This window comes from Gossypium hirsutum, chromosome D10 (genome assembly GCF_007990345.1).
Source record: "Gossypium hirsutum isolate 1008001.06 chromosome D10, Gossypium_hirsutum_v2.1, whole genome shotgun sequence".
Taxonomy (NCBI): domain Eukaryota; kingdom Viridiplantae; phylum Streptophyta; class Magnoliopsida; order Malvales; family Malvaceae; genus Gossypium; species Gossypium hirsutum.
The window spans coordinates 67,578,006-67,603,398 of NC_053446.1; the positions used below are offsets into that span (position 1 = coordinate 67,578,006).

General features: G+C 29.9%; 3 protein-coding genes across 4 annotated transcripts; all 3 read left to right on the forward strand.

Annotated features, from left to right (window-relative positions):
* The first annotated feature begins 3,702 nt into the window (after nt 1-3,702).
* On the forward strand, nt 3,703-8,296 carry LOC107931839 (inactive receptor-like serine/threonine-protein kinase At2g40270). Of its 2 annotated transcripts, XM_016863796.2 has the most exons (9): nt 3,703-4,057; nt 4,157-4,295; nt 4,378-4,449; nt 4,878-5,021; nt 5,102-5,179; nt 5,592-6,100; nt 6,176-6,366; nt 6,439-6,571; nt 7,588-8,296. In XM_016863796.2, exons 1-9 carry the CDS (start codon nt 3,937-3,939, stop codon nt 8,121-8,123), a joined length of 1,923 nt encoding a protein of 640 aa, XP_016719285.2. In that variant the 5' UTR covers nt 3,703-3,936; the 3' UTR covers nt 8,124-8,296. The 2 variants fall into 2 exon arrangements, with proteins under 2 accessions (XP_016719285.2, XP_040959735.1); XM_041103801.1 differs by lacking the exon at nt 4,878-5,021 and having other exon boundaries at nt 3,747-4,057.
* Nucleotides 8,297-9,386: 1,090 nt separating this feature from the next.
* On the forward strand, nt 9,387-10,179 carry LOC107931805 (non-classical arabinogalactan protein 30). The gene has a single exon (XM_016863743.2). The coding sequence runs from the start codon at nt 9,439-9,441 to the stop codon at nt 9,958-9,960; it is 522 nt and encodes a 173-aa protein (XP_016719232.1). The 5' UTR covers nt 9,387-9,438; the 3' UTR covers nt 9,961-10,179.
* A 10,118-nt stretch (nt 10,180-20,297) lies between these two features.
* LOC121222647 (putative Myb family transcription factor At1g14600) lies at nt 20,298-22,497 on the forward strand. Its single transcript, XM_041103802.1, has 5 exons — nt 20,298-20,777; nt 20,935-21,011; nt 21,078-21,114; nt 21,199-21,316; nt 21,845-22,497. The coding sequence occupies exons 1-5, from the start codon at nt 20,495-20,497 to the stop codon at nt 22,278-22,280; spliced, it is 951 nt and encodes a 316-aa protein (XP_040959736.1). The 5' UTR covers nt 20,298-20,494; the 3' UTR covers nt 22,281-22,497.
* The last annotated feature ends 2,896 nt before the right edge of the window (nt 22,498-25,393 follow it).

The window sequence follows — 25,393 nt, forward strand, 5'->3', positions numbered from 1 at the left end:
ATTGAATTCAACTTTTTCCATTATAAGATAAATAATGCAATCTTAACATGAAGTACATGTAACATGCCACGTGGGTTGCCAGGCCAACATCGTTGAAAATAATGTTTTACTCAACATTTTCGTTAAAAAAAACTACTTGACTCTTTTTGAAAGGTTGAGAGCTAAATTTAGCTGAAAAAAGAAATAAGGGTCAATTTGACAAAAGATATAAGAGGTTGAAGGCTAAATTTATCACTATGCCTAATGAATTTTTAACCCTACTTTGTTTTATAGGTAAAATTATTTGGAAGATCCTTATACTATGTACTTTGGGTAGATTTAATCTTCGAGCCCATTTTTTTCGTGAATTTTATCAAATAGTTTGACATAATTTTCTTGAAATGGTTTTTTTTGTACTATTGGATAAACATGATAAATTTTCCCCTTTTATTTAATGTGAAAAGAAATTGTTCAATTGTGCAGACAATACTGGTGTATATACGTCATGTCATCATTTGCTGTTAAAAACAAATAAACCACATCAAATTCTTCGACAGAATTGATGAAAAATGTTAGCCGGGGGACTAAAAATATACATTTTCAAAAGATAAAGAGACTAAATCTACCAAAAATGCATAGTATAGGGATTTTATATGGAATTTGACCTTTTATACATTACCTTAGATATTAAAATGAAACCTACAATAAAATTCTAAAATTTATAATAATGCAAGTCCTTATCATTCTTTTATTGTAATAAAATGATAGTATGCAAAAATATGTTTAAAATATTATGAAAAGTCAATGACATTGTATTATCACTTCAATCTATATATAATTTGAATCTATATCATAAGTTGTTGACTTTAACTATTTGATCCCATACATAAATATATATTATATAAAAGAAGGTTTGGAAGTATATATAATTTTTTATTTTTTTCTTGATACGTGGTAGCATGTCATTGGTTAATATAATTTTTTTAAAAAATAAAGTATAGAGGCTAATCTGATAACAAAAATAAAGTATAAAGGGTAAAATTGATAAAAAGTAGTACAAGTATCAAAGTGAAAACTTAACAATAATGTAAGGATCAAAAGATGTATTGATTTGAGTTTTGTATAAATATTTTTATTTAATTTATAAATTATATTACTCATAATACAAAATATCATTTAGTTTTTGCTATAAAATTTTATTGATTGTTTTTCATTTTAAAAATACTTTTTTGAAAAAAATAAAATTATTTGTATAAAAACATATTCAAATAAATACACATAATCAACCCGTCACACGAATATACAAACTAATATATATAATTGATTAAAATGTTAAAACATTATTTGTTTGGCTCAACAATTTTTGAATAATTTGGCCAACATTAAATATGCATTTAATGAAGCAATTTACAAGTAAATTTTACCACATATGAATTTATAATGGGACTGAATTGTAATTTTCCATTTTTGTCTGCCTAACTCCGTTTTAAATCTTTGGCTAAATTAGCTATATATGCCTTTTTTTTCCTTTTAATTGGCCAAATAGGCCATTTTTATTTCAAGATTTAGGGAATAGGCCGATTTTGGATAGAGAAATTTGGACCCGCTTTCCACACAATTGACAAGAAAGCCCTTCCAGTTGGACGAGCTTTTTGCCAACATGTCAAGGAAAGTACACTCAGCTGAACGCGTTTTCTTTGGAATTTTCAGAAAACACTTTTAGCTGGGCAAACTTTCCTGACATGTCAGTAAAAGCTCGTCCAACTAGACGCACTTTCATACAATCTCTCCAAAATCAACCTATTTCCCTAAATCTTAAAAAAAACGACCTATTTAACCAATTAAAAAAAAAGGGCATATATGCACAATTTAGCCTGAATCTTTGCTATAATTGAGGACCTTGGAACATGTAACAAATTATTGGAAATTATGGTAGCAACTTTTGAGGAAATTTCTCATTAAAATTTTTTGATTGGCTTGATTAAGAAAAATAATTATTATTTTATTAAATTTACATTAATACACTTAATTATATGATTCAATCATAAATCCATAATTATGCTTTGGCGTAGGAGATAATGCAAGCTCCAATTCTACAAGTAACAAAAATTGACTGCATGTAATGAACTATTTGGTAAAAATACCATGGAGGTCCTTGTACTAATTGTTAGATTGCATTCACCTCTTTACTCAAAAAATGGGTAAATTAGTCCCTTTACATTAGATCAAAAAGCAAACTAGTCTTTTATATTAAAATTTTCATCCATTTTTACTGTTAAAAATTGGCATGACCTACAGAATAATTGAATAGTGTCATGTGGTTGCCACGTGTATCTTATACTGATGTATAGGTACTAATTTTTAACAGTAGAAGAAATTTTTAACAAAAGAACCAATTTTTAATGTAGGTCCATGGCAAACAACGTACATATAATAAATTGATATAAAATTAATGGATAAATTATAAAAATATTCATTCAATTATTAGCTTTTTTGTTTTGATTATTTAAATTTTTAAAATAATATTTTAGTCACTAATGTTATTGAAATTTAATATTTGGTCACTCTGTTAAATCATTAATGGTGGCATTTTTTATTGGTATAATAAATTTAACCCTTAATGTTTATAGATCCTATCAATTTAGTCCTAATTCTAAAAAAGTTCAACAAATTTAGCCTTTAGCTTTACATATTTTTGTCAATTTAGTTTTACTTCTTAAAAAATTAAAATTAAAAATTAAAAATTAAAAATTAAAATTAAAATTAAAAAACTTAAAAAATAAATAAATTCAGTTAAAAGTTCTTTTTTTTATAAAAATGCATATTCTCTTTTTTTGACATGAAATTTATTTATTAAAATAATACTTTTATAAACAAAATATTTAAAAAAAACCATAAACAAGACTTAAACTAGATTCGAACTTTTCCTTTTTTCTTTTATCAAGTCAAGGAGTAATAGTATAAAGATTGAGTGACCAGAGTGTAAACTTGTAAACTTGCTAATAATTTAGTGACCAACTTGTAGCATTCTGAAATTTAGTGACCAAATTATAAACTTACTAATAGTTGAGTGACCAGCTTGTAACTTTTTGAAATCCAATGACCAAATTGTAAACTTACTAATAGTTGAGTGACCGAATTTAAATTTATCAATTCTACATCTAAAGTTAGTTAAGAACTTAACAGCACAATGACCAACATATAACTTTTCAAATAGTTCAATGAACAATTTGTAACTTGCTGAAATTGAGTGACCAAAGTATTAACTTACTAATAGTTGAATGACATTTACGTGTACTTTATCCATCAAATTATAATAAGTAAAAGTACTGCGGAGGCCTTTACACTAAGCCTTGCATTTTGCTCCCTCTATTAAAAAATAGGTAAATTAACCTTTATACATTAAATCAAAGAGCAAATTGACATTTTTATTAAAAGTTCCATCCATTTTTACTGTTAAAATTTGATCATTGTACATAAGCATGAGACATACTAGCATGCCATGTATCACTGTTTTTTGTTCCGTCAGCCATGCCAGTTTTTAACATAACAAATGAATGAAAAATTTAATAGAAAGGACCAATCCATTTTTAGTAGAAAGGGCAATTGTAATTTTTCTCTTAATACAAGGGTCTCCAATGCAATTTTACCAATGATAATCTATTAATTAATTATCTTTTAATAAAATCAAATACATGCCCATGGGCATGGCAGCCCCACTCAACCCAACTGCCCATTGATTATTGCCAGCTTTTCTTTCATCATGATGAGTCACGGTCTCTCCCGTCAATGGCTCCATTGCTTCATGTTGTTTTTGCCTTTTTGCCATTGTTAAGTAAGTAAAAGAAAACATAAATAAAAAGCCTTTCACTTCAACACTTCAGTCTTTGGGCAATTTACAACCTTTGATTCAGTGTTTGAATTAAGCTTTGGCCCAAACAACAAGTGAAGAAGAAGATGGTCGTGAACAAGAACAGGAAGTTTGTCAGATTAAGACAAGAGTTTTCAGTTGTTGTTGTGGTGTTGCTGCTGTTTTTCTTATGTCAAAGTTCTGGTTGCTGGTCCTTGAATGAAGAAGGTAACTGTTCTTCTTCTTCTTCTTCTTCTTCTTTTTTGCCTTTTTAAGCTTTGGGTTTTGTTTGTTTCTTGCGAAAATATGTTTCTTGAATGAATGCAGGGTTGGCTTTGTTGGGATTAAGAGAGAAAGTGGTGAATGATCCATTTGGTGCTTTATCTGGTTGGAAGAAAGTAGATGGAAAATTTGACCATTGTTCCTGGTTTGGTATCCAATGCTCTAATGGCAAAGTTATTGTCGTGTAAGTTTTTTTTTCCCTTTTCTGTTTGGTTACCAAGAAAAGAACGGAAAAATTTTGATTTATGGGATTAAAAAAAATGCAGGAACTTGAAAGATTTTTGTCTTGAAGGAACATTGGGACCTGAGCTTGGAAATCTAGCTCATATTAAGTCTATGTAAGTGCCTATAAGGTAAAAATGCCATGAAGGCCACTCCACTAAAAGAAATAGGCAAATTAGTCCCTCTACATTAGATTAAAGAGTAAATTAGTTCTTTCTTTAAAAATTCATTCATTTCTAGTGTTAAAAACTGGCAAGGCTTATAAAATAACCAAATAGTGGCATGTGGTTTACCTGTGTGTATCTTGCTGATGCATAGGGACCAGTTTTTAATAATAGAAATAGATAAAAGTTTAAACTGAAGGACCAATTTATCTTTAATCTAATGTATAGGGATTAATTTGTCCATTTTTTGTGTTAAGGGGCAAATTGCAATCCACCTCCTAGTAGAAGGACCTCCATGATACTTTTACCGTGCCTATAATCAAAACCTAGGTCCTTACTTTCTTCAAATTCATCACTTTTGATGCCATTTTTTTCCCTAGAAATTTAAGGAACAACTCTTTTACTGGGAAAATCCCTGAAGAAATTGGTGAATTGAAGGAATTAGAGGTGTTGGACTTGAGATGTAATAACTTCAGTAGATTAATTCCCCCTCAACTTGGTACCAGTTTGTCACGAACAACACTGTAAGTGTATAGTGTCGAATAATTCGATTTTTCTAAGCAAGACTCTGTTTTAAGAACTCACTTTCTGCATAATTTTGCAGGCTACTGGACAATAATGAGCTGCTGAATCAACCTTCTGAGGCGGCTAAATCGTCTTGCAAGCGAAGATTCAATACATGGTATGCCTGTTTATTTGAGAATCAAGCTTAGTTGCATCATGTTGTTCATCGTTCGTGTCGTGTTCAACTCGTGTTCTCTCTGTTGCATCATCTTATCTTGCAAGCAAAGATTTGACTCATGCACTCGTGTCGTGTTGGATGCAATTGTGGTGAAAAGTTTCTTTCTAGTATAATTTGTTATGGGAAGTTTCTTTGTTGTTATGTGTTGTTATTGTTTAGTTGCATCATATTGTTCATGTTATGTTCGTGGCACGTTAACTTATGTACTCTGTGTTGCATCATCTTGTCTCGCAAGGCAAAGATTCGACTCATGTACTAATGTCGTGCTCGTTTTGGATGCAATTGTCATGGGAAGTTGCTTTGTTGTTATTGTTTAGTTGCATCATATTGTTCATTGTTCGTGTTATGCTAGGAACCTAAGGCAACCTGAAGATGCAGCTCAAAGGAGACTACTGGAGGAGAAAAGGCCTACAACTCCTTCAAAGTCGCAAAAACCACCCCATTTTTTGGGTCCTGCACATGCTATACATGCTCCGGAAAACCCACGGTCCCCTGTTCCATCTCCTCCATCAGGACACAAAGTACAACTTAATGCTTCTGCTCTGTCCCCTTCTCCATCGAAAGACAAAGCACGACCTAATCTTTCTACTCCGATCCCTTCATCAAAAAACAAAGTACGACTCAATGCTTCTTTTCTGTCCCCTTCTCCATCAAAACACAAAGGACAATCCAATGCTTCTACTTCACGTCCTCGTTCGAGTTCACATAGTCAACGTGCAATACTAGCCGGAGCCATAGGGGGTACTGTATGTCTTCTAATATTAATAGCCATTACCTATCCCTTTAAAACGTATAAAGTATCCACCGTGAAGCCATGGAGAACGGGGTTAAGCGGACAACTTCAGAAAGCATTTGTGACCGGTAATTATTCTTCTTGTCCTCCATTGCGAAACTAAACGTCCTCGACTGAACTTCAAAACGTTCTAATTGATTTAGGTGTACCAAAGCTGAAAAGATCAGAGCTGGAAGCAGCCTGTGAGGATTTCAGCAATGTAATTGGTTCATCAACGATCGGTACCGTTTACAAAGGGACATTGTCTAACGCGGTTGAAATAGCAGTGGTCTCTCTCCCGGTGAAATCCGCGAAAGATTGGTCAAAGAACTTAGAAACACAATTCCGGAACAAGGTAAGATACACTCACTTGATGTGTTCTTCGTGGTTCGGTTTTTAACTATGTTCTTTGGTTTAATGGTTTTAGATCGAGACATTATCAAAAGTGAACCACAAAAACTTTGTCAACCTTCTCGGATACTCCGAGGAGACCAAGCCGTTTACTAGGATGATGGTTTTCGAATATGCTCCTAATGGTACTCTCTTTGAGCATTTACACAGTAAGTACATTAGCTATCCTTTTTCCATTTTCGTCCCGATAGCTTCCTATATGTTAATCCATACATATGTTTTCGAGTAAACTTGTCAACTGGGTAAGTTGGATTGGTTTCGGATCATATCTAAAGTGAGTTACTTTGAGTTTTAAAATTTGGCATAATTACAAATTTAGCCCCTGATGTCTATCTTTTATGTCATTTTTACCTATTTTACCTGATGTCTATCTTTTAAATTTTAATTAAAATGCTGTTTTTCGCACTAAAATTTTAATGACGATAACATGGCTGCCTGCGTGGTAGTTTATGTCAGAAACTTTTTATGAACTATTTTTGAAACTTTTTAATAAATTCTATTTTTTAAAAAAAATATTATGAAGTACATGTGAATTGCCATGTGAGATATCACATTAGTATTGTTAAAAATTTTACAGTTCTGCCAGCTTTTCTGTAAAAAGAAAAATTACTAAATTTTAAAAGTTTGAGTGCCCAAGTGAAAAAAAGAAAAGAAATTAGGGCTAAAGTTACAAAAAGTGTAAATCTTATGATCTAAATTTGGCATTATGCCTAAAATTTGTACCATTCCGATTAGGGTCGATTTTGGATTTGAGTCATTTCAGGTTTGGGTGTTCTTTTATTCGAGTTTTTCAAGTCAGACCATTTAGGGTTCAAGTCACAAGTTCAGGTTATTTCAGCTTTCTTGTTCAAATCATTTTGGGTTAGGGTTATTGAATTTTTATGACCATATCATGTTGGGTTGAGTTTAGAGTCCAGGTCATAAGGATTTCAGGCTCAAGTTTTGGGGCCAGTTCATTACAAGTTTGCATCATTTGAAGTTATAGTCACTTCACGTTGGGTCATTTTGGATTTGGTGTTTGGTCATTTTTAGTTTGGATTAGTTTAGATTCAAGTCAAATTGAGTTCAAGTCAAACAAGTTAAGATCGCTAACCTTTATGATTAAATCGAGTTAAATCGAATTTGAATGTTAATGACATGCATCTTTTCTCAATTGACATTGCAGTTAAAGAGTCCGAGCACTTAGACTGGTCCATGAGGCTTAGAATCATAATGGGGATAGCTTACTGCCTTGACCACATGCACCACCTCAACCCGCCCATATCCCACAGAAACCTCTCGTCCTCGGCCATCAACTTAACCGAAGATTACGCAGCCAAAATCTCGGACCCATCTTTCTCCACCGAGGTACCTACAACTCTACAAAGCAACGTTTATGCGTTTGGGGTATTACTATTCGAAACAATCACCGGTAGAATACCGTACACGGTTGACAATGACTCAATTGATGACCAGTCATCACACTATTTGTCAAAAGACCAACCCCTTGTAAAGATGGTGGATCCTATTCTGAAATCCTTCGACACGAAGCAAGTTGAAGCCATTGGGGAGGTCGTAAATGCTTGTGTCGACCCCGAACCCAAACGGAGACCAAACATGAGAGAAGTTAGTGCAAGGTTGAGGGAGATTATTGGAATTTCACCTGATGGTGCAGTCCCTAAACTTTTTCCTCTTCGGTGGGCTGAGCTTGAGATTGTCTAATGAATTTTGATGATATATATATGTAGGCGAGCTATGATTTGTATTTATTTATAGGGTTAATGGAAACTTTGATGTATATACTTTGAGATAGGGTGGAAAATTTGGGAAATCTTCGTTTTTATTATGTATCTTTTATGTTTGTTTTACGAAACATAAAGACTAATCTTTTTGAAGTTTATGGTTGTTCATCATAACAATGTTATCTCACGATTTAAATTTGAATTTTTTCATTGAAAGTGTAATGTGTCTTATCATTACACTTAATGTTACATTCTTTCTCGAGTTGTGAATGAATCGATTGTTGTAGAAATAATTATGGTTAAACTTCTTGGTTGGTTTAAACTTACGAATTAGTTTGATCAAAGTTGCTTATAATGGCAGATTTGTTTTGTAGCTATTAAAATAATTTATACCTATTGATTATCAATTACAAATTATCACAATTGAAGTTGAGTTCTAATAAGTTAATTAAATTGATAACTTAAACCCAATCCAATTTAGTTGATCTTGATTGAATAGATTAATGTTATGTCAATTCGTTTAGATTAATTAAGATTTAAGTCGATTGGTTAGTAAGTTAAAATATGAGATTAGTTGAAATTTTTTATTATTTTAATCGGATCGACCGAATTGGTTCTTAAAAACTTTAAATCCATACATTTCAATTTCAAAAACTTACCCCACAAATGAATTAAGTTCATTGATTTTGATAGGTTTTATAATGTCTCTATTTACTTAGATTATTTATATTGTTCGAACATTTTTTTTATTCGTTTCTGATATATGGATATGAAGATATAATCTCTAAGAATCTTCCAAATACATTAAGAAGCTTCAAAAAAAAAATCTTACCTTGTATCACATGCATATCGTATCCCTCGAATCCGGCTAACATATGAATTCATTTTATAAATAATAACAAAATTAAATATTCAAACAGCTTTTTTATTAGTTTTCTACCTGATTCAACTAATCTTTTACTGGTTCAATTAATTTTACACTAATTTAATCCTTTTTTGTCAACTAATTTTTAACTCAACTAGTTCAACCGATAAATCCGATTTGATTCTTACAACCATTCATCATACCCAATTTTTTTTATTCCACGTTCATTGTTAATAGAAAAGTGGCCTTCACGTAAATGAATATACAATAAAAACGTTGACCATGTTTAATACTTATTAGCTTGCACGTCTATCATGACATTAAAACATAACACAAACTATATATATATATCATTACATCAACTATTATTTCAACTCACAATCCTTATTATCCCCAAAATTACCCCTTTCAAGCTCCAAAACTTATATCCATGGCTGCCATTCACTTATCATTTTTCATCTTGCTTCTCCCGTTAGCCTTTCCCTCCGCATTTTCCTACGAAACCAACCCACAACCGAAAAAAACCCAAGTAGTCATCGAAGGAATGGTGTATTGCCAAAGCTGTGACAACTACGGGTCATGGTCCTTATCGAAAGCCAAACCGATCGCGTCGGCTAAAGTTAGTGTCATTTGCAAGAACCAAAGGGGACAAGTGAGTTACTACAAGGCCTCTGAAACGGACGGAAACGGTTACTTCTTTGCCGAGCTCCAAGGGTTTGAAATGAGTCACTTATTATTGGATCACCCTCTTCAATCTTGTGTTGTTAAGCTCGTCGAGTCGCCGCTCGAGGGATGTAATGTCCTATCGAACATTAACTATGGATTATATGGCTCGCCATTACGGTACGAAAACAAGAGGTTTTATAGGAAGGATTACGACGTCGTGATCTATGCTGCTGGTCCGTTGGCTTTCCGTCCGGCTCATTGCGATGCACCTACTAATCACTATTAATTCCACTATTTGATTTAAGTTCAAGACCCCAAATGAAATCAAGTTTTTCATTTTGATTATTGTTTTTGGTACGTTGTGTGTTCACTTTATGTTGGTACGTTCTATTTTTTGAATAAATTATTAAATTGTAACTCTGCTGCAATGCAGCTTTCTTGTTTCAGTGGTAACAATTTTTTTAAATGAAATCAATGTATGTTTCGGGTTCATAGATGTTAATTTTTTCGAGGTTTGTAATTGTTTTTCTCAACAGTTTTATCTCTATTGTTTAAACTCGAGTTCTCCCTTGGAAATGCTATGTGCATTATATTACCATTGCACTCAACACTTATCAGTAAAATTATGGTATTTTTTATATCAATTAAGGCGCCATAATATTGGAGATAAACCTGAGAAATCGGGAGCCGGATTGGTTTTGAGTTGGTTCAATTTGTATTGGACCAACTTGGGATTTAAAAATTTTAAGTTATTTCGGTGTGTGTTAATTTTTAGTTCAAGATATCTTAAGTTTTTTTTTTTAAAAAAAGTTTCACTATTATAAATACAATACATTTATAAGTACAATACAAATACAAATATATGTCTAGTCAATTGCAATGTAGAAATAAACCAATACAAAGCACAACGGGTAAAAAACCAAACCAAATACACATATGACATGTGCACATGATGGGATGAGACCCACTCATTGCAATTATGCATGGTGAAACTCGAATCTAAATACTCAAGAACTCAGGGTCTCCACCTTAACCAACAAGCTAAGACCTTTTTGGCAAGTCGAGGTTATTTATGTGGTTAATTGTTCAAATCATTTTAAATTTGAGTTGTTTGGGGTTCAAGTCATTCCGATTTCAAATCATTTAAGGTGAAAATGGATGAGTTCAAATTATTGATTTTTATTGTTCAAATCTAGTTGGATCAAATTTGGGTTCAAATTGATTGCATCATATTTTTGAGTTTGAATCAAAATTGACAAGTCTAGTAGGAGACAAATTACTCCCTTTATTTATAGTTACCTAATCAAATTAGTCCTTTTACTATTAAATAGATCAATTTAGTATCCATACTATTAGAAAAAAATTAAATAAGGCTAAATTGAAATAGAGTTAATATTTATTGTTTTAAAAAATATCATTTACTGTTCAACAGAGTTAATATTTTTAAAATTTTTATGGTTCAACTTTTGTTTGGAATTGAACAATTAAAATAATAATAAAATTCAAGGCATTGTTATAAAAAAAATGTTAACTTTATTACAATCCGGACTTATTTGATTCTTTTTAATAGCATAGAGACTAAATTAATACATTGAGGGGCTAATTTGACCTAATCTTTATAACACAGGGACCTCCTATGTAGTTTAACATTTCTTTAGGTGATGCTGATTTTTTTTATATAATATTAGTTTGGAATTATTGTCATAAAAAAGAACAATATGATGCCTTTGATGTTAAAATGTGAATATAAATTTTATTATAAACTAGTTTATAAGAATCATTATCCAATTATTCAGCATAAGTTTCGTACAATTTGTATTTTTATTTATTTATTTGTGCTACTAAGACATTTATTTATTTATTGTTTTTTGCTAATAATTACGATCAGTAGAAAGTCCTTTTCATTAGTCAAAGCATTTTATAAACATGTACATATGTATATATATATTTAATTAATTTAAAATTTGACATACATAAATGGCATAAACTATCCCCTTGCAAGAGATAGAGACACCAACATTTTTTTCTTAAGAAATTACATAATGAATATATCAATTAAAAAGATAATATTTAAAACAAATATATGGGCTTTTTTTAGGAATTTGACCCTATAAGTTTAAAAAATTATGAAAATACCCAACTTCAAGATTAGTTATGGGAATGACCTGGTTTTTACAGTAGAGTTGGGTGCCGCCACTTTCCCAGGCGACACCATCCTAAAAATCTAAAAAAAAATCAAGTTTTTTAATGCCGCCTAACAAATAAAAAAATGAGAAAGGTTTATTTTTGTTATTCTTATATCTTTTAAAGGCTATTCAAATTTAATTTCAAGAAAAGACAGACCTAATATGCAAATAGACCAAAAGTTTAAATAAGTGCCGTCATACTCTCATGCGACACTCTTTTTTCAAGTCAATTTAAAAATGATAATTATTTCATCGGATCCCTTAACGTTTTGCCCTTGTACGCTTCAATCCGGTACTGCCAAATTGTTAGGTAGCACCAAGAAACTTATTTTTTTTGGGGGGGAGGGGATTTTTAGGGTGGTGTCGCCTGGGAAAGTGGCAGTACCCAACTCTACTATATAAATCAGGTCATTCCTATAATTAATTTTGAAATTTGATCATTTTCATAATTTTTTAAACTTATAAGGTCAGATTCTCAAAAAAAAAAAACCCAAATATATGAATATATCAAAATTTATATTATTTAAATTATTAACTAAAGCACCTAAAACATGATATGATGAAAAAAAAAAACTAAATCATATATGAATGTATGGATTTACCAATCTATATAATGCGAGTTTTTAAAATATTAAAGTTTGTGTAAATACAAAATAGGTTAAATCTTGCTATTAGTTTCTATATTTCATAAAAATTGTGAATTTAATCTTTATATTTTTATTTGATCAATTTTAGTTCTTGTACTTTTAAAATTTTGAAATTTCAATCCTCATCACACAATAATTGTTAAATTCATTATGTTAAATTATGCGGTTTTCCAAAATTTGATGTGCTAAACATATTTTCATATGTGTAATGCCATGCCAGCTTATTATTTTCACATATTACTCACAAAAAATCCAGTTAATGGATTAATTAATGATTGTCATTTGCATCGAGATTGAAATTTAAAAATTCGAAAAATATATAGACTTAGAATGATTCAATAGGAGAGAGAATATGTACAGAATCTACAATTGTACATACAGTAGAGAACTAGTGATTGAATTTAATCGAACGAATTTAACCAGGGGGAAGGCATAAATTTTTTTAAGGGGGGCAAGATTAAGTTATATATTTGTAAGAGTTAAAATGCAATTTTATCCTTGTATTTGCTTATATCTTTATGGTTTTCAAAAGGACTAAATTGAAATTCTAGTATTTTGGGTGGCCAAACTATAATTTTATCATATATTAACTTAGAATTTTTTAAATTTGGAGGTCTAAACATCAATTTTCTATTTTAGGGGGGGCCAGGGCTCTTGCTTGCGGCCTCCTCCCTTGACCCCTAGATTTAATTGCTACTATTTAAGTCAAGATTAAAAGTTTAAATTCTGAAAAGTAAAAGGACTAAAATTGGCTAATTCAAAAAATATAAATTAAACCTACAACTTTCTCAAAATATACCATTAATAAAAAACATACCTTACACGTGATATATATATTAATCTACATAAAAACACATAAAAAAACTTGTTTTATATTCTCAACTCTAGAAATTATAAAAGTATTAAACTAAAAGACAGATATCCTCTTTTTTTTTTTTTCCTATTACATCCTCCATGGATGCCGATGGTAGATCCGCATTAATAGGTTCACGTATGCACGTTAAAAAGCATTACGTAAATAATTATAATATTTTATTATAAAATATATAAGAAAAAAAACAAAGGTATCATATCATAATTCATAAATCATGGTTGACTTTACAGGTTGGGAAATTGAAGCAGAATCTGTCAGAAAAAAAAAAAAAACAACCAGACCTGTCTATATTAATTTTCACAAGCTAAGCTAAAACCAAACCAGCTAGCTTTGCCCTCTCCTGTGATTGTTCAAAATCATGTTTATAGTTAATTTTATTTTTTTAACTATATATTAAATATATTAAGAATAAGATCGTATTTTATTTTTTTAATTTTTTCATATTGTTAAAATTTATAATTGTGATTAATAAATAATTAGACAGTGACATATGACGTGTTACGTGTACCTCATGCTAACGTATATAGACTATTTTTTAATAGTAGAAATGGATAAAATTTCTAACAAACAGACTAAATTACTTATTTTTTTAGTAAAAAGTCCAAAATATTGTCAATAAAGTTTTGGCTCAATAACAAATTTGAGGTTTCATATTAGAGTCTCATCTTATGTAAATGTGTGGATTCTTCATCGAATTTATTATGAATAATTAGTTTGTTAGTTTAAATTGAGCTAATTATTTAACTCAATACTTATAATAATCGATTTTGTTGGAATTGCTATAACTTAAAAACACAATCATTATTTTGTTTTGGATTTTTTTAGGGTTAATATACTATTAGGTTCGTGAGTTTGACCTTCAATATTCAATTTGATGCCTAAGTTTCTTTTTGTCCCAACTTTAAGTTTAACTTCAATTTTTATTTTGGTACATGAGTTTTTTCTTTGTCCCAATTAAGCACCCGAGCTTGATTTTAATGCTCAATTTTATACCTAAGCATTTTTTTTCTTCTAATTAAGTACCTATGTTTTTTACTAGAACACGCGTGTCAAACATTTATTAGGTTGCATGATGTCATTTGGTCTTGATACCAAATTAAATGTTATAACCAAACTCAAATACCAAATTAAAATAAAAAAATTCAAAAACCAAATAATATAATAACATTTTTTACGCAAAAAATGGGCGAGCTGATAGGGACTGTCAATTTAAAATTTAATTCCCCACAGCTTAGGGTAAATAATTCCCACCAGTCAGTGCGCAACTGATTGCGTTTGTTCCCCCAAGTGGCCAAACATAAATACTACTAGTAATGGGTTAATTTTACCAAATGTCCTCAAAACTATTGCTTAGATTCTACTTTGGTTTCTAAACTTCAAAATATTTTATTTCAGTCCCCAAAGTATTAGTATTGTATTAATCAAGTCCTTCCATCACCATATCTGTCAATTCAAACATTAAATGTTATCTCGAATATGACGTGGAGCATATTTAAAATATGTAGATCAAATTGTAAATAAATGTGTATAAACAACTTGGATCTTATGTATTTAAAAAAAAACAATGTCTAAAATTTAGGAGGTACACGTGTATTTACAATTTGATCTACGTATTTTAAATATGTTCTATGTCAGATTTGATCTGACATTTAATGCTCGAGCTAATGGATGGATTGGCAGAAAGACATGGTTAATAGTTGATACGAAACTGATATTTTGAGCCATAATTCGAGGAATTTTACTACAATTGTTCATACTATTAAATAGAAAACTTATTTATATGAAGCATATTATGACATAACATTACTCAAAATACTTCCCTTTGATTTTGAATTAGTCTTCAAAATATCATTATTGTATTAATCATGTTATTCCTTGAGCCTAGCCATCAATTTAGATGTTAAATTCAATTTTAAATTCGATGTGTAGTAAAATTAAAACACATAAATCAAATTGTAAAAAAAAAAATCTATCCAAATCTGCATCCATTATTCGAATATATACATTGCTGATTCGGATGATGAATATTCGAAGTATCTATCCACATCCACTTCGAATCTCCAATATATAATAATTTTTAAATCTGGATTAAAAAAATCTAATATTCGCAAAATATTCGAATCTGCAATTCAAATTATCATCTTTACACCTCAAACAACAACTTATTGGTATATGTTGGCATTTTCTTTAGGGTTTGATGGCAACATTCATCTCCCCACCAAGACCAACCAATAATTGTAATAATATCAATGGTTTCCTCAGGAGAAAACATATGTTTCTCCCCCAAGATGCCCGTGCAATGTAAGAACAACTTTTGCTTTAACTAGGAGCAGTTAAGGAGTTGAAACCTCGTTGTTTCTGTTTCCACTTTTGTAGTTATATGCTATGATCATGCAAGAAAAAAAAGTCTGTCTTAATATGCATGGGAGAAATTAATTAAACGAGACAACACACGAGGGTGGAATTGGAATATTATAAAGTTTTCATGATCATGTAGAAAAGTTTTTTTTTTGTCAAAAAGTTTATATATATTTTAATCCTATCATGTGAATAAACAACAAGCTATACATATAGGTTTGTATCTTATCATGAACTCAATATATAATTTCTTTACTTTTTGTATGAATATATGTTCGTAGTTGTTGTTTCCGACGATGTTATCTTTAGGGTACGCGTGTTACCATTGCACCTAATAATTGTTAAACATTACGCTCTTTTTGAAGTTATAACAATTTCAAACTAATCAATTTTTTTTTTAAAAAATGTATCAGAAATTATATTTTAAAAAAAAAACAGACAGTTCTTATAATTATTTACCTCATAACTCAAATCATAATCGAATTATATATCGAGATAAGAGAGAGAATTAGGATATAATTATAATCACAATTTCATTTAAAATTTACGCATTCGACCCAATTTCAAAATACAAAAAAAAAGTAATTTATGCATCCGTGATCTTGCTCTCGAACCTAATTTTCGAACACAAAAAATTACATATCTAGAAAGTTAAATTAGAATCCAATAAATTCGAATTATTTTACCATCTCTAAGATTTTTTCATATATGAAAAATTTGACAATATTGCCTTTTGATTAATTATAGTCTCCTTTTACAACCTGTCTTAGACCAATGTATTGTTTACTTGTTCTAAAGTTAATTTATAGGTTTTAACATTTAAAGGGCATTAATAAGTCATCCATGGCATGGTCAAGAGGGCATGGTGCATAGGCCAAAGTTGACCCTTTTTGTAGTTGTAACCCTCTAAGTAGCCAGTGTGGAATTAAGGAAGAAATTACAACTTTTTTTTTCAGGAACAAAGCAATATTTTAGTCCCTGAATTTGGTAAAATATTTTACATTGGTTTTTGGATTTTTTTGTCCACATTAGTCCCTCAATTTGGTAGTTTTTCTCAATTGATCTCTAAATTTAGGTTTCGTTAATGTATGTAGACGTGGCACTATGAGATTGTGTCACATTATTACTTAACTTTTTTAAAAGGAAATCAAGTGATGACGTGATATAATCTCGAAATGTTATATCATTTTACTTTAATAGAATTCAAATTTAAGAATCAATTTGAAAAAAAAAATCATCAAATTCCAAGACTCATGTAAACCCAAAAAAAAGTTTAAGGATTAAAGTAAAAAAGTTACAAAATATCGAAGGAATAAATGTTAGTTTATTTTCTTTAAAGACTAATATTAAAATATTGCTTAAGGTTTTGTTTTTGAGTAATGATGAGTACTTTAATGGTGTCCCCCAATTTTCCAATTCGGCATTGGGAATCGTTTTTGAGATGCCCATTTCATAATCATTTTCAAAATTTGTCTCTCCTAAACTTTCTCCTAGAACAAGTATATATATATAATTATGTATTACATTAAAGTTGTGATTTTTTATTATATTTTAATTTGATAGTTTTTAATTTTTATATTTTTTAAAATTTAAAATTTTAGTCCTAATCAGTAGTAGTTAGATTCTATTATTTTCAAATTTTATGTGACAAATTTATTATCATACGTAAGATTTTATCAACTTATTATTTTTACATAATAATCATAAAAAAATCAAGTCATTTTAACTAATGGGTTTAAACTTAAATAACGCAAGGTATGTTTGGAAAGTCATAAAGCAATTAATGATTTTATTCTCAATCAAGCCGTAAGAATCGAAAAGTGTACTTGAAGTATTCTTTTTACCCTTTTCATTGAGACCCACTAATTATAATAATTACCGAAACATATTACCCTTATGTAATTATAAATAATTACATTCAAATCTAATTATTAGATAGTTTTCCAAATACACTCTAAAAATTTATTAGTAAATTAATTATTTTGCTTAAATCCTTATTTAACATCAAATTCTGGATTCAAAACTCGAATAACCCTTTCCCTACTTTGATAAAAAAAATGAACATAGTAATAAAAGTAGAAAGTGCTTATTTTAATATCATATATATATAATGCCAATAGTCTTTTGGTCTAGTGGCAACGGTATTAAATAGAGAAACATGAGAATTTTGGTTCAATCCCAAGCAATCTCATCATCCCCTACTCCATTATCAGATGGGAATAATCTACTTATGTCGATATAAAATTAAAGATCATATATTGGATCGATATGATAAAAACATAAAATTAATTTGAAAATTTACATGCATGATTAATAAAATTAACTTGATAAATTCAACGGTTAAATTATCAAAATATTATTTATAAAAATATATAAAATTATTTTAATTTTACACCGATATAAGCACATCCCTTTCCCCTATATGAAAAGCCCATGCATTTAATTTAAATGTTATTATTATGCTACACAAAGTCCAATTAATTCTAATTTTCATTGGAAAAGAAAATTGTGCTTACATGAATTCCTTTAAACATTCTCTTGTTTAGTTGGTCCACTCCCAAAGAACCCCACCAAGACATGATATTTGATAGGCTGGTTTGGTAAAATGTGTTGACATATTTTTTTATATTAGATTACCACAAGTGGGCGAAAGAATATATGTTAAAAATTTATAGATAATGCCCTCTTAGAGCATGGGTTGAAATTCTTTTAATTATATCTTAATTTTTCAAATTATAATCAATTTCTAATGTTTGGTTAACTCGTGACATTAACATAGTCAAAAACTTTATTTTAACAGAGAATTTATGTAAACTATTAAAAACAAAAATATCCTTATAATAACATTTGTCATTTGTTAAAAAAAGAGAGGGTATTTTAGTTAACTCATAATTGAATTAGTGCTCGGCTGATGATACCAATTCAGTCAAAAACTTTATTATAGTAAAGACATATAAAAGAAATCGAAGAATTTGTAAGCACAAGATAAATCGATCAATTCTAAATGAACGATATTCTGTAAACATCTTTTAAAAGAGTCGAAAATTCGAACGAAATTGCCAGTTGTTGACTATAATTATAATAGATTAAATAATAATTTTTTTTCAAACAAAGATTGACTCAAAAAGCATGGCTAGCTAGCTAGCAATGGTGACGAATTTATTAAAAGAGTCTTGAAATGGGAACAAAAAGCCAAATCCGTGAATCTCGACGGTATTTCACTTGTTTTGAACTTTGCCATTGATTGGTGACAAACTGAAACTATACCATGCCTTTACAACACGCATGCAAAAGGCAAACCTATAATTACCCCCTTTTGCTCCTTTGTCTTCCTTTTTATTTATTAGGGGAAGATTTTGGTTATGGTCCCTCGAGACTTACGGTTTATTTAGATGGATAGCGAGATCGAAAATAAAGATGATTGTGAGATTAATTACTGTAGTGGTGAGGTTGTGTAATATGACGGCGAGTTAAAAATCAATGATGAAAAATGCGTTTGGATTAGAATGCAGACCAAGACTACTTAGATCAATCAATAAAATTAAAAAAGTAAGGAATTAAATTACGTTATAGGGGGACCAAAACCAAAATTTAGCCAATTATTATGTTATATTCTCCTGGCATATTAAAGAAGTCACGAGCTGAGAAGCCCTAACCATTTCTTTTAGAGCCATCCAACAATGTACAGGGTGTTCATTTACAGTGCATCTATAGGGTTTGCCTTCATTAATTAACCCATATCTAATCACTTTAATTAAGAGTTTAATTTTAGTGGGTCAGGACCCATGCTTACCCTATCCCTTCACCTCTTTGATTGATTTTAATTTTTAATTACAAATATAAAAATTTGAGAAAATATAGGAAATGAAGACTAACGAATAATTCCCAATATTATATATATGGTAATATCTAATTAATTAATTAATTAATTCCCATTGAAGACAATGGTCTTCTTTTAGTAAAATTTAGCATTTATTAAATAAGTTATAAAGAACGTCTCGTTTACGCCATTTAATTATATGTAAATGTCAATTATTTTTATTATTTAAACAGTTTACAAGTTTTATCAAATAATGGTGGGTTTGGTCTGCAGTTAGTGTAAAAACAATAGTGGCGGTGAGATTAGATACTGTAGTGATACTGTAGCATGAGACAAAAAGTAAACTAAACACACCGCACCTCATTACCCATCCAAACTCACATTAAAACTAAAATCAATTCATTAAAGATGCAAATGTGAAAACTAAAATATAATCAAACATCGCTTACGCATAAATTGAGGTATAATAAGAAAATTATCATTATATAACTTATAATTTCATAAATTCAAATATCTACACCCTTACACGTAATGAAACTTCAACTTAAAATAACCTATAAAAAAACCCACACATAACATTCGTGTGTATGATAAAACTCAAACCTTTTAACACTTCCACCTTTATTAGCAATACCATAAGTTACTTACCTAATCCCCATTATTATTAATTACTTGCATGGATATCATATGGAACATTTCCTTTTTCTTGGAAAGTGTCATATGAATATATATATATATAGGAATTGTCAAAGCTTGAGAGAAAGATTCATTTCTTTTTTGCATTCTTTGTAAATACAATAAAAAAAATTCCCAATATTCATTCCCCTTCTTTGCCTGATGTAGGTAAAGTCTTCAATGACTTTCAAACCCTAATTCATCACTTTAGTCTTTCACTTTGATCTCATTTGCAAACAGCTAAAAACATCTTGAAAAACATGGCAAGTGATGATACCTTTGAAAAAAACCGCAATAATAACAGAGACCTTGCAGACGAGGAAGAAGAGGAGGAGGAGGAGGAGGAGGATCGTAACAAGATCAATTACAAGACAGGAAATGATGGAGAGAGCTCAAGCAACAGCTCGGTTGAAGAAACTGGAAAAAAGTCGACCACCGGATCTGTTCGGCCGTATAACCGGTCCAAGACGCCGAGACTCCGGTGGACACCGGATCTCCATCTTCGCTTTGTTCATGCAGTTGAAAAATTAGGAGGACAAGATAGTAAGTTGACACATACATACATACATACATACATATATATATGATTTTTTGAAGATATGATGATGAACCCTCAACAAACAAGCTTAAACCCAGAAATTTTCTTTGCTGATTTATGCAACAAAAAGTTTATGTTTTATATATATATATATTGGTCCAGGAGCAACACCCAAGTTGGTTCTTCAATTGATGAACATCAAAGGCCTTAGCATAGCTCATGTCAAGAGTCATCTACAGGTAATTTTTTTGTGATACATACATACATATGTACTTAATTTGAATTGTTGTTGTTTTTTTTGGTAGATGTATAGAGGCAAGAAGATTGATGACCCCAATCAAGGTAATAATTGAATCTAACAGTGCATATATTTTAAAAGTTTTCTTTGAAAATGTATATATATGATTATGTCCTTTTATATTGCAGTTATTCAAAAGAAAGAGATAGTGTTTCAAAATGGAGATCATCATCACCATATACATAAACTCAGCCAACTCCCCATGAGACAAAGTTTCAATAATCAAAGTCCATCTTCAGCTTTTAGGTATAAAATAAAAGAAATCTACTATATCTTTCTCACTATTTTGAGGATTTGTTTGACGTCTAATGTAGGATCTTTTTAAAACAATAATTGTGGTTAAAAAGCTAAAAATGAAAATATTGTGGTCATTTGATCAAGTCTCGTTAAAAACTAAGAAATTGCTTTTATATAGAACTTAGTTTCTCTCATTTAGTGTTGAAACAGGTTGAATTAGTTAAAAAAGTATCTCAATGCAAATTTTACATGGCATAATCAACGATGAATGGATATTTTTTTTCCCTCCATTTTTATTTCAGCCGTTTATTTAAAAAGGTCTCACAGGATCCCAACTATAATAAAATCTTTAGATAGATGTCACTCGATGACGAAGGTGGCTCCCCCTCTCAAATGGTAGATGTTTCATTTAATTCCTTAATTTTTTATGAAAATACATATTTGTATAATAGTAAATTTGTACTTTGACTCTTCTTAATAATTTACGATTTTATAGCTTTGTTTCTGATGACACCTATATATATTCTAATTTTGCAGGTATGGTGATGTAATTTCTTGGAGAGGGAACAACAATAAAAATGTATTGGATATGACAAGCAAAGGGTTGTATTGTTCAGTTGCAAAGAGATTATTTAGTAGCTGTAACAACTACAATTCACTTAGCTTTAGTTCACAAAGGCCAGCGATGGGTACCAATTGCACACCATTAAAGAGGAAGATGATAAGTAGCATGGTATCCAACATTGAAGATCGTTTAGATTTGGACTTGTCATTGAAAGTGACAACAGTGGCTGGTGAATTTGATGAAAAGGGTTCATTAGATTTGGATGATAGTGGTGGTTTGTCTCTTTCATTGGCTTCGTCTTCATCATTTTCAAAGCTTTGTAGATTGAATAAGGAAGTAAAATATGGGGATGGCAATAGGAAACAAGAGGTAAGGACAATGGCAAATACTCTAGATCTCACTTTATGAATACGAGGGACCATAATAAATTGGTAGTGAGATATTCAAGTATTTTAGTCAAAATAGACTTTTCGAAGAGAATTCAAGTTCAAACTTTTGAAAATGAAATTGTTCTGAGAGACAATTTCGGACCTTGAACCTTTAATTCAAGGAAGAAAAATCAATGTGTCATAGATATTGTCTATTAATGTAAATCAATGTGAGCACAAAGGTGAATATTAGTCCACCTCTTTGTTTGTTGTTTCCATTGTCTCTTATTGCATGAATTCCGAGTTAGATTATGTTTTTAGGGTTTATATGTGATACATTACCACATTACCAATAGATAAAATTATACATATGTTAACACTCCGAAAATGCATGAAATATATATAAAATTTATGTTTTAAGGAGGATTAATTAGTTTTAAGATTTAAGAGTCTTTAAGGTGTTGTTTAATAAAATAAAAATTAAATATTAAAAAATTAAGTGTAGAAAATTTAAGAACTGAATTTTAATTTATAAAAATTAAGTACAAAATGGGATTAGATTATTTGATAAATGTAATTTTTAAATATTCAAAAGATAATATTAAAAAAATAAAATAACAATAATTGAAAAAAATTCCATGATAAATAATTTTGTATCTGCTTATTATAAACTAATGCTTAATTAAATAGAATTACTAGGAAAATAAAATTATAAACAGGAATCCTATGTCTTTAAAACTAGGTTGCCAATGTCAGGAAGAGACAGCAGTTTTCATGTCTTGTAATAGTAATAAAAGAAATATTTGAAAACAGGATAATATAATTAAAAAGAGTATAATTAAGATATCTATATCTATATCTATATATATGTTTTTTTAGGGCAGTCATTGAACTGTGTTGGAGAGAATCAAGGAGAGTTCTGTCATGTATCTTCTCTTTTTTATTTTTTTGGTCTGTCTTTTTTTGTTTAAGAACTTCTCTCTCTCTCTAATTTTTTTTTTCTCTTCACACGCCAGGTATAAAATATCTCTCATGTTAAAAGGAAAATTATTCAAAATTGAAACAGCCAAACCAATAAATAAAACCCTATATAGATACCAACAAGTGTTAGGTACATGGTAAGAGACAATGCATTCCTAAGGGGAGACGTAGGTTCGATTTTTGGAGATGACATTGTTGAAAAGGACAGTCATGAACCGCAAACATATGAATAGCAAAACGAAGGAATAAAAAAAAATCTATACTTGTTATACTATACGTCGATAATAGTAGTAGGATTGATCGCAAAGCAATAAGAAAGAAAAATAAGAACATGCAGATTTTACATGGAAAACTCTTATCGGGAAAAAAAACCACAAGCAAAGGAGGAGAAATTCATTAATGTTGAAAAACAACAATACAAGAGGTTTTCTGCTACACACATCTTAAGGGTTAAACAACCCTTTTTATAATCTTCTAATAAAAGAAGTATAATACTATACGAATTCAACTTATGTGGCAAGGTCCTTACTAAGACGTAAAATCAAACGGGACCAAACGTCTAATAAAAGAAGTATAGTCCTATACTTGTTTGACCCTTGAACCTTCGCCCCCATAGATCCCCTATTTTATCTCTCTATTTTTTTAAATTAACAAGCGAGTTACACCTCTAACTTTTTAAGCTGAATCAAACAGGATTCGAGTCACACAATTTTAACAATACTAAATAATTATGACTCAAAAATCAAAACAACTAAACCAATAAAATTACACAAGACCAAGTCCAGATTGTGTCATGCATCAATAAATTCTTTTTAACCAAATTTCAAATAACAGCTGCATTTTTAGATTGCGTAATAAGACACTGACTTGCAATTTTTTATTTATTTAAAGTCCAAATTCCACCGTCAATTTTGGAAATTCATTTAGTCAGTGCCAAAGCCATTGCCATGTGAGGGCGTCTTGTGAAAATTAGTCTATTCTATTTGTGATGGACATGGTGGCTACGTAGACGAGAGATTTCCATGGCACTCTAAAAAGTCTTTAAGTTCATGAAGGAAATGAGAATTTGTGGGGTGACTAAACGTGATTTAGTAGTTCATAAAGTCTTAAGTTTTAGCTTAATAGGCATCGATATTGTCGTCAGTATAGGAGAATGTGAGTTTGAGTGCTTTAGCGTGTATTATCCTCCCATTTAAGGATTGAGAAAGACTATAGGTATTTCTAAGTATTGTATCAAAAAAAAATTTAGTCCACGATCCAAAAAAGATAAAAAGATTGCCAACTTTTCATTCCATTATTAGTTATAACAAATGAAACTATAAACTTTTCCAATAATAATTCTTATAACTTGTGAACAAGATTTTGACTCAATAGTAAGATTAAGATTTAAAATTTTGAGAATTTAAGTTCAACTCTTATATGTATAAATTAAGTATTAAAAGTAAAATCATAATCATCACATTGTATTTAGTAAATTAAACATAATTTAAAAAAAACATAGCTAATTGTAATTTTATTCTATTAACAAAATTATGAAAATTCAAACATTATAATATTAGTAATTAATTATAATTAAATTAACCCTAAAATTTGAAATAAACACTAAAAAATTAATATAGTTCTATGAGTGGAAAAATATGTAACTTTTGTCAAATACATGTATCACGTACATTGAACCAAAAGACACAAATACCACATTGGAAAAAAATGTAAAACTCAGGTATCAAATAATAATTAAGCCAATAGAATTTGAGTTAATATCTTTATACAAAATCCTTTGGTATCAAAACCTATATTATATAAAATATATATTAAAAATATTAAAAAATAGACTCTATACAAGAAACAACAAATGTTAACCCGCCTTAGACATTTTTGGTTAAGACATAAATTTTGGGTTTTTAAGCATTTAGATTTGAGTCTCATCATGCACAATTACAATGCGTAAGTGTCATGGGCTGAGATTTCAGATTGTCACAACTTACGGCCTTAGACGTGAGACTTAAGCCAACGTTGCCTAAGTATAGCCTTTTGAAAACTGACAATGGCAATGGCACTTGAGAGAATCAAACGAATAAGGAAGAGTTTAGGAGAATGCTATGTAGTGAATTAAACTTAAGAAAATATATACAAGAGGGCTTTACAAATGAACTCTCTAACTACACTCACAAG

Coding starts and splice junctions, on each gene's coding strand:
- LOC107931805 (XM_016863743.2), top strand. CDS start 9,439: ATGGCTGCCATTCACTTATCATTTTTCATCTTGCTTCTCCCGTTAGCC.
- LOC121222647 (XM_041103802.1), top strand. CDS start 20,495: ATGGCAAGTGATGATACCTTTGAAAAAAACCGCAATAATAACAGAGAC. Junction 21,012..21,077: donor ATGTCAAGAGTCATCTACAG/GTAATTTTTTTG, acceptor TTTTTTTGGTAG/ATGTATAGAGGCAAGAAGAT. Junction 21,115..21,198: donor GATTGATGACCCCAATCAAG/GTAATAATTGAA, acceptor TTTATATTGCAG/TTATTCAAAAGAAAGAGATA.
- LOC107931839 (XM_016863796.2), top strand. CDS start 3,937: ATGGTCGTGAACAAGAACAGGAAGTTTGTCAGATTAAGACAAGAGTTT. Junction 4,296..4,377: donor AATGGCAAAGTTATTGTCGT/GTAAGTTTTTTT, acceptor AAAAAAATGCAG/GAACTTGAAAGATTTTTGTC. Junction 6,572..7,587: donor TCTCTTTGAGCATTTACACA/GTAAGTACATTA, acceptor TTGACATTGCAG/TTAAAGAGTCCGAGCACTTA.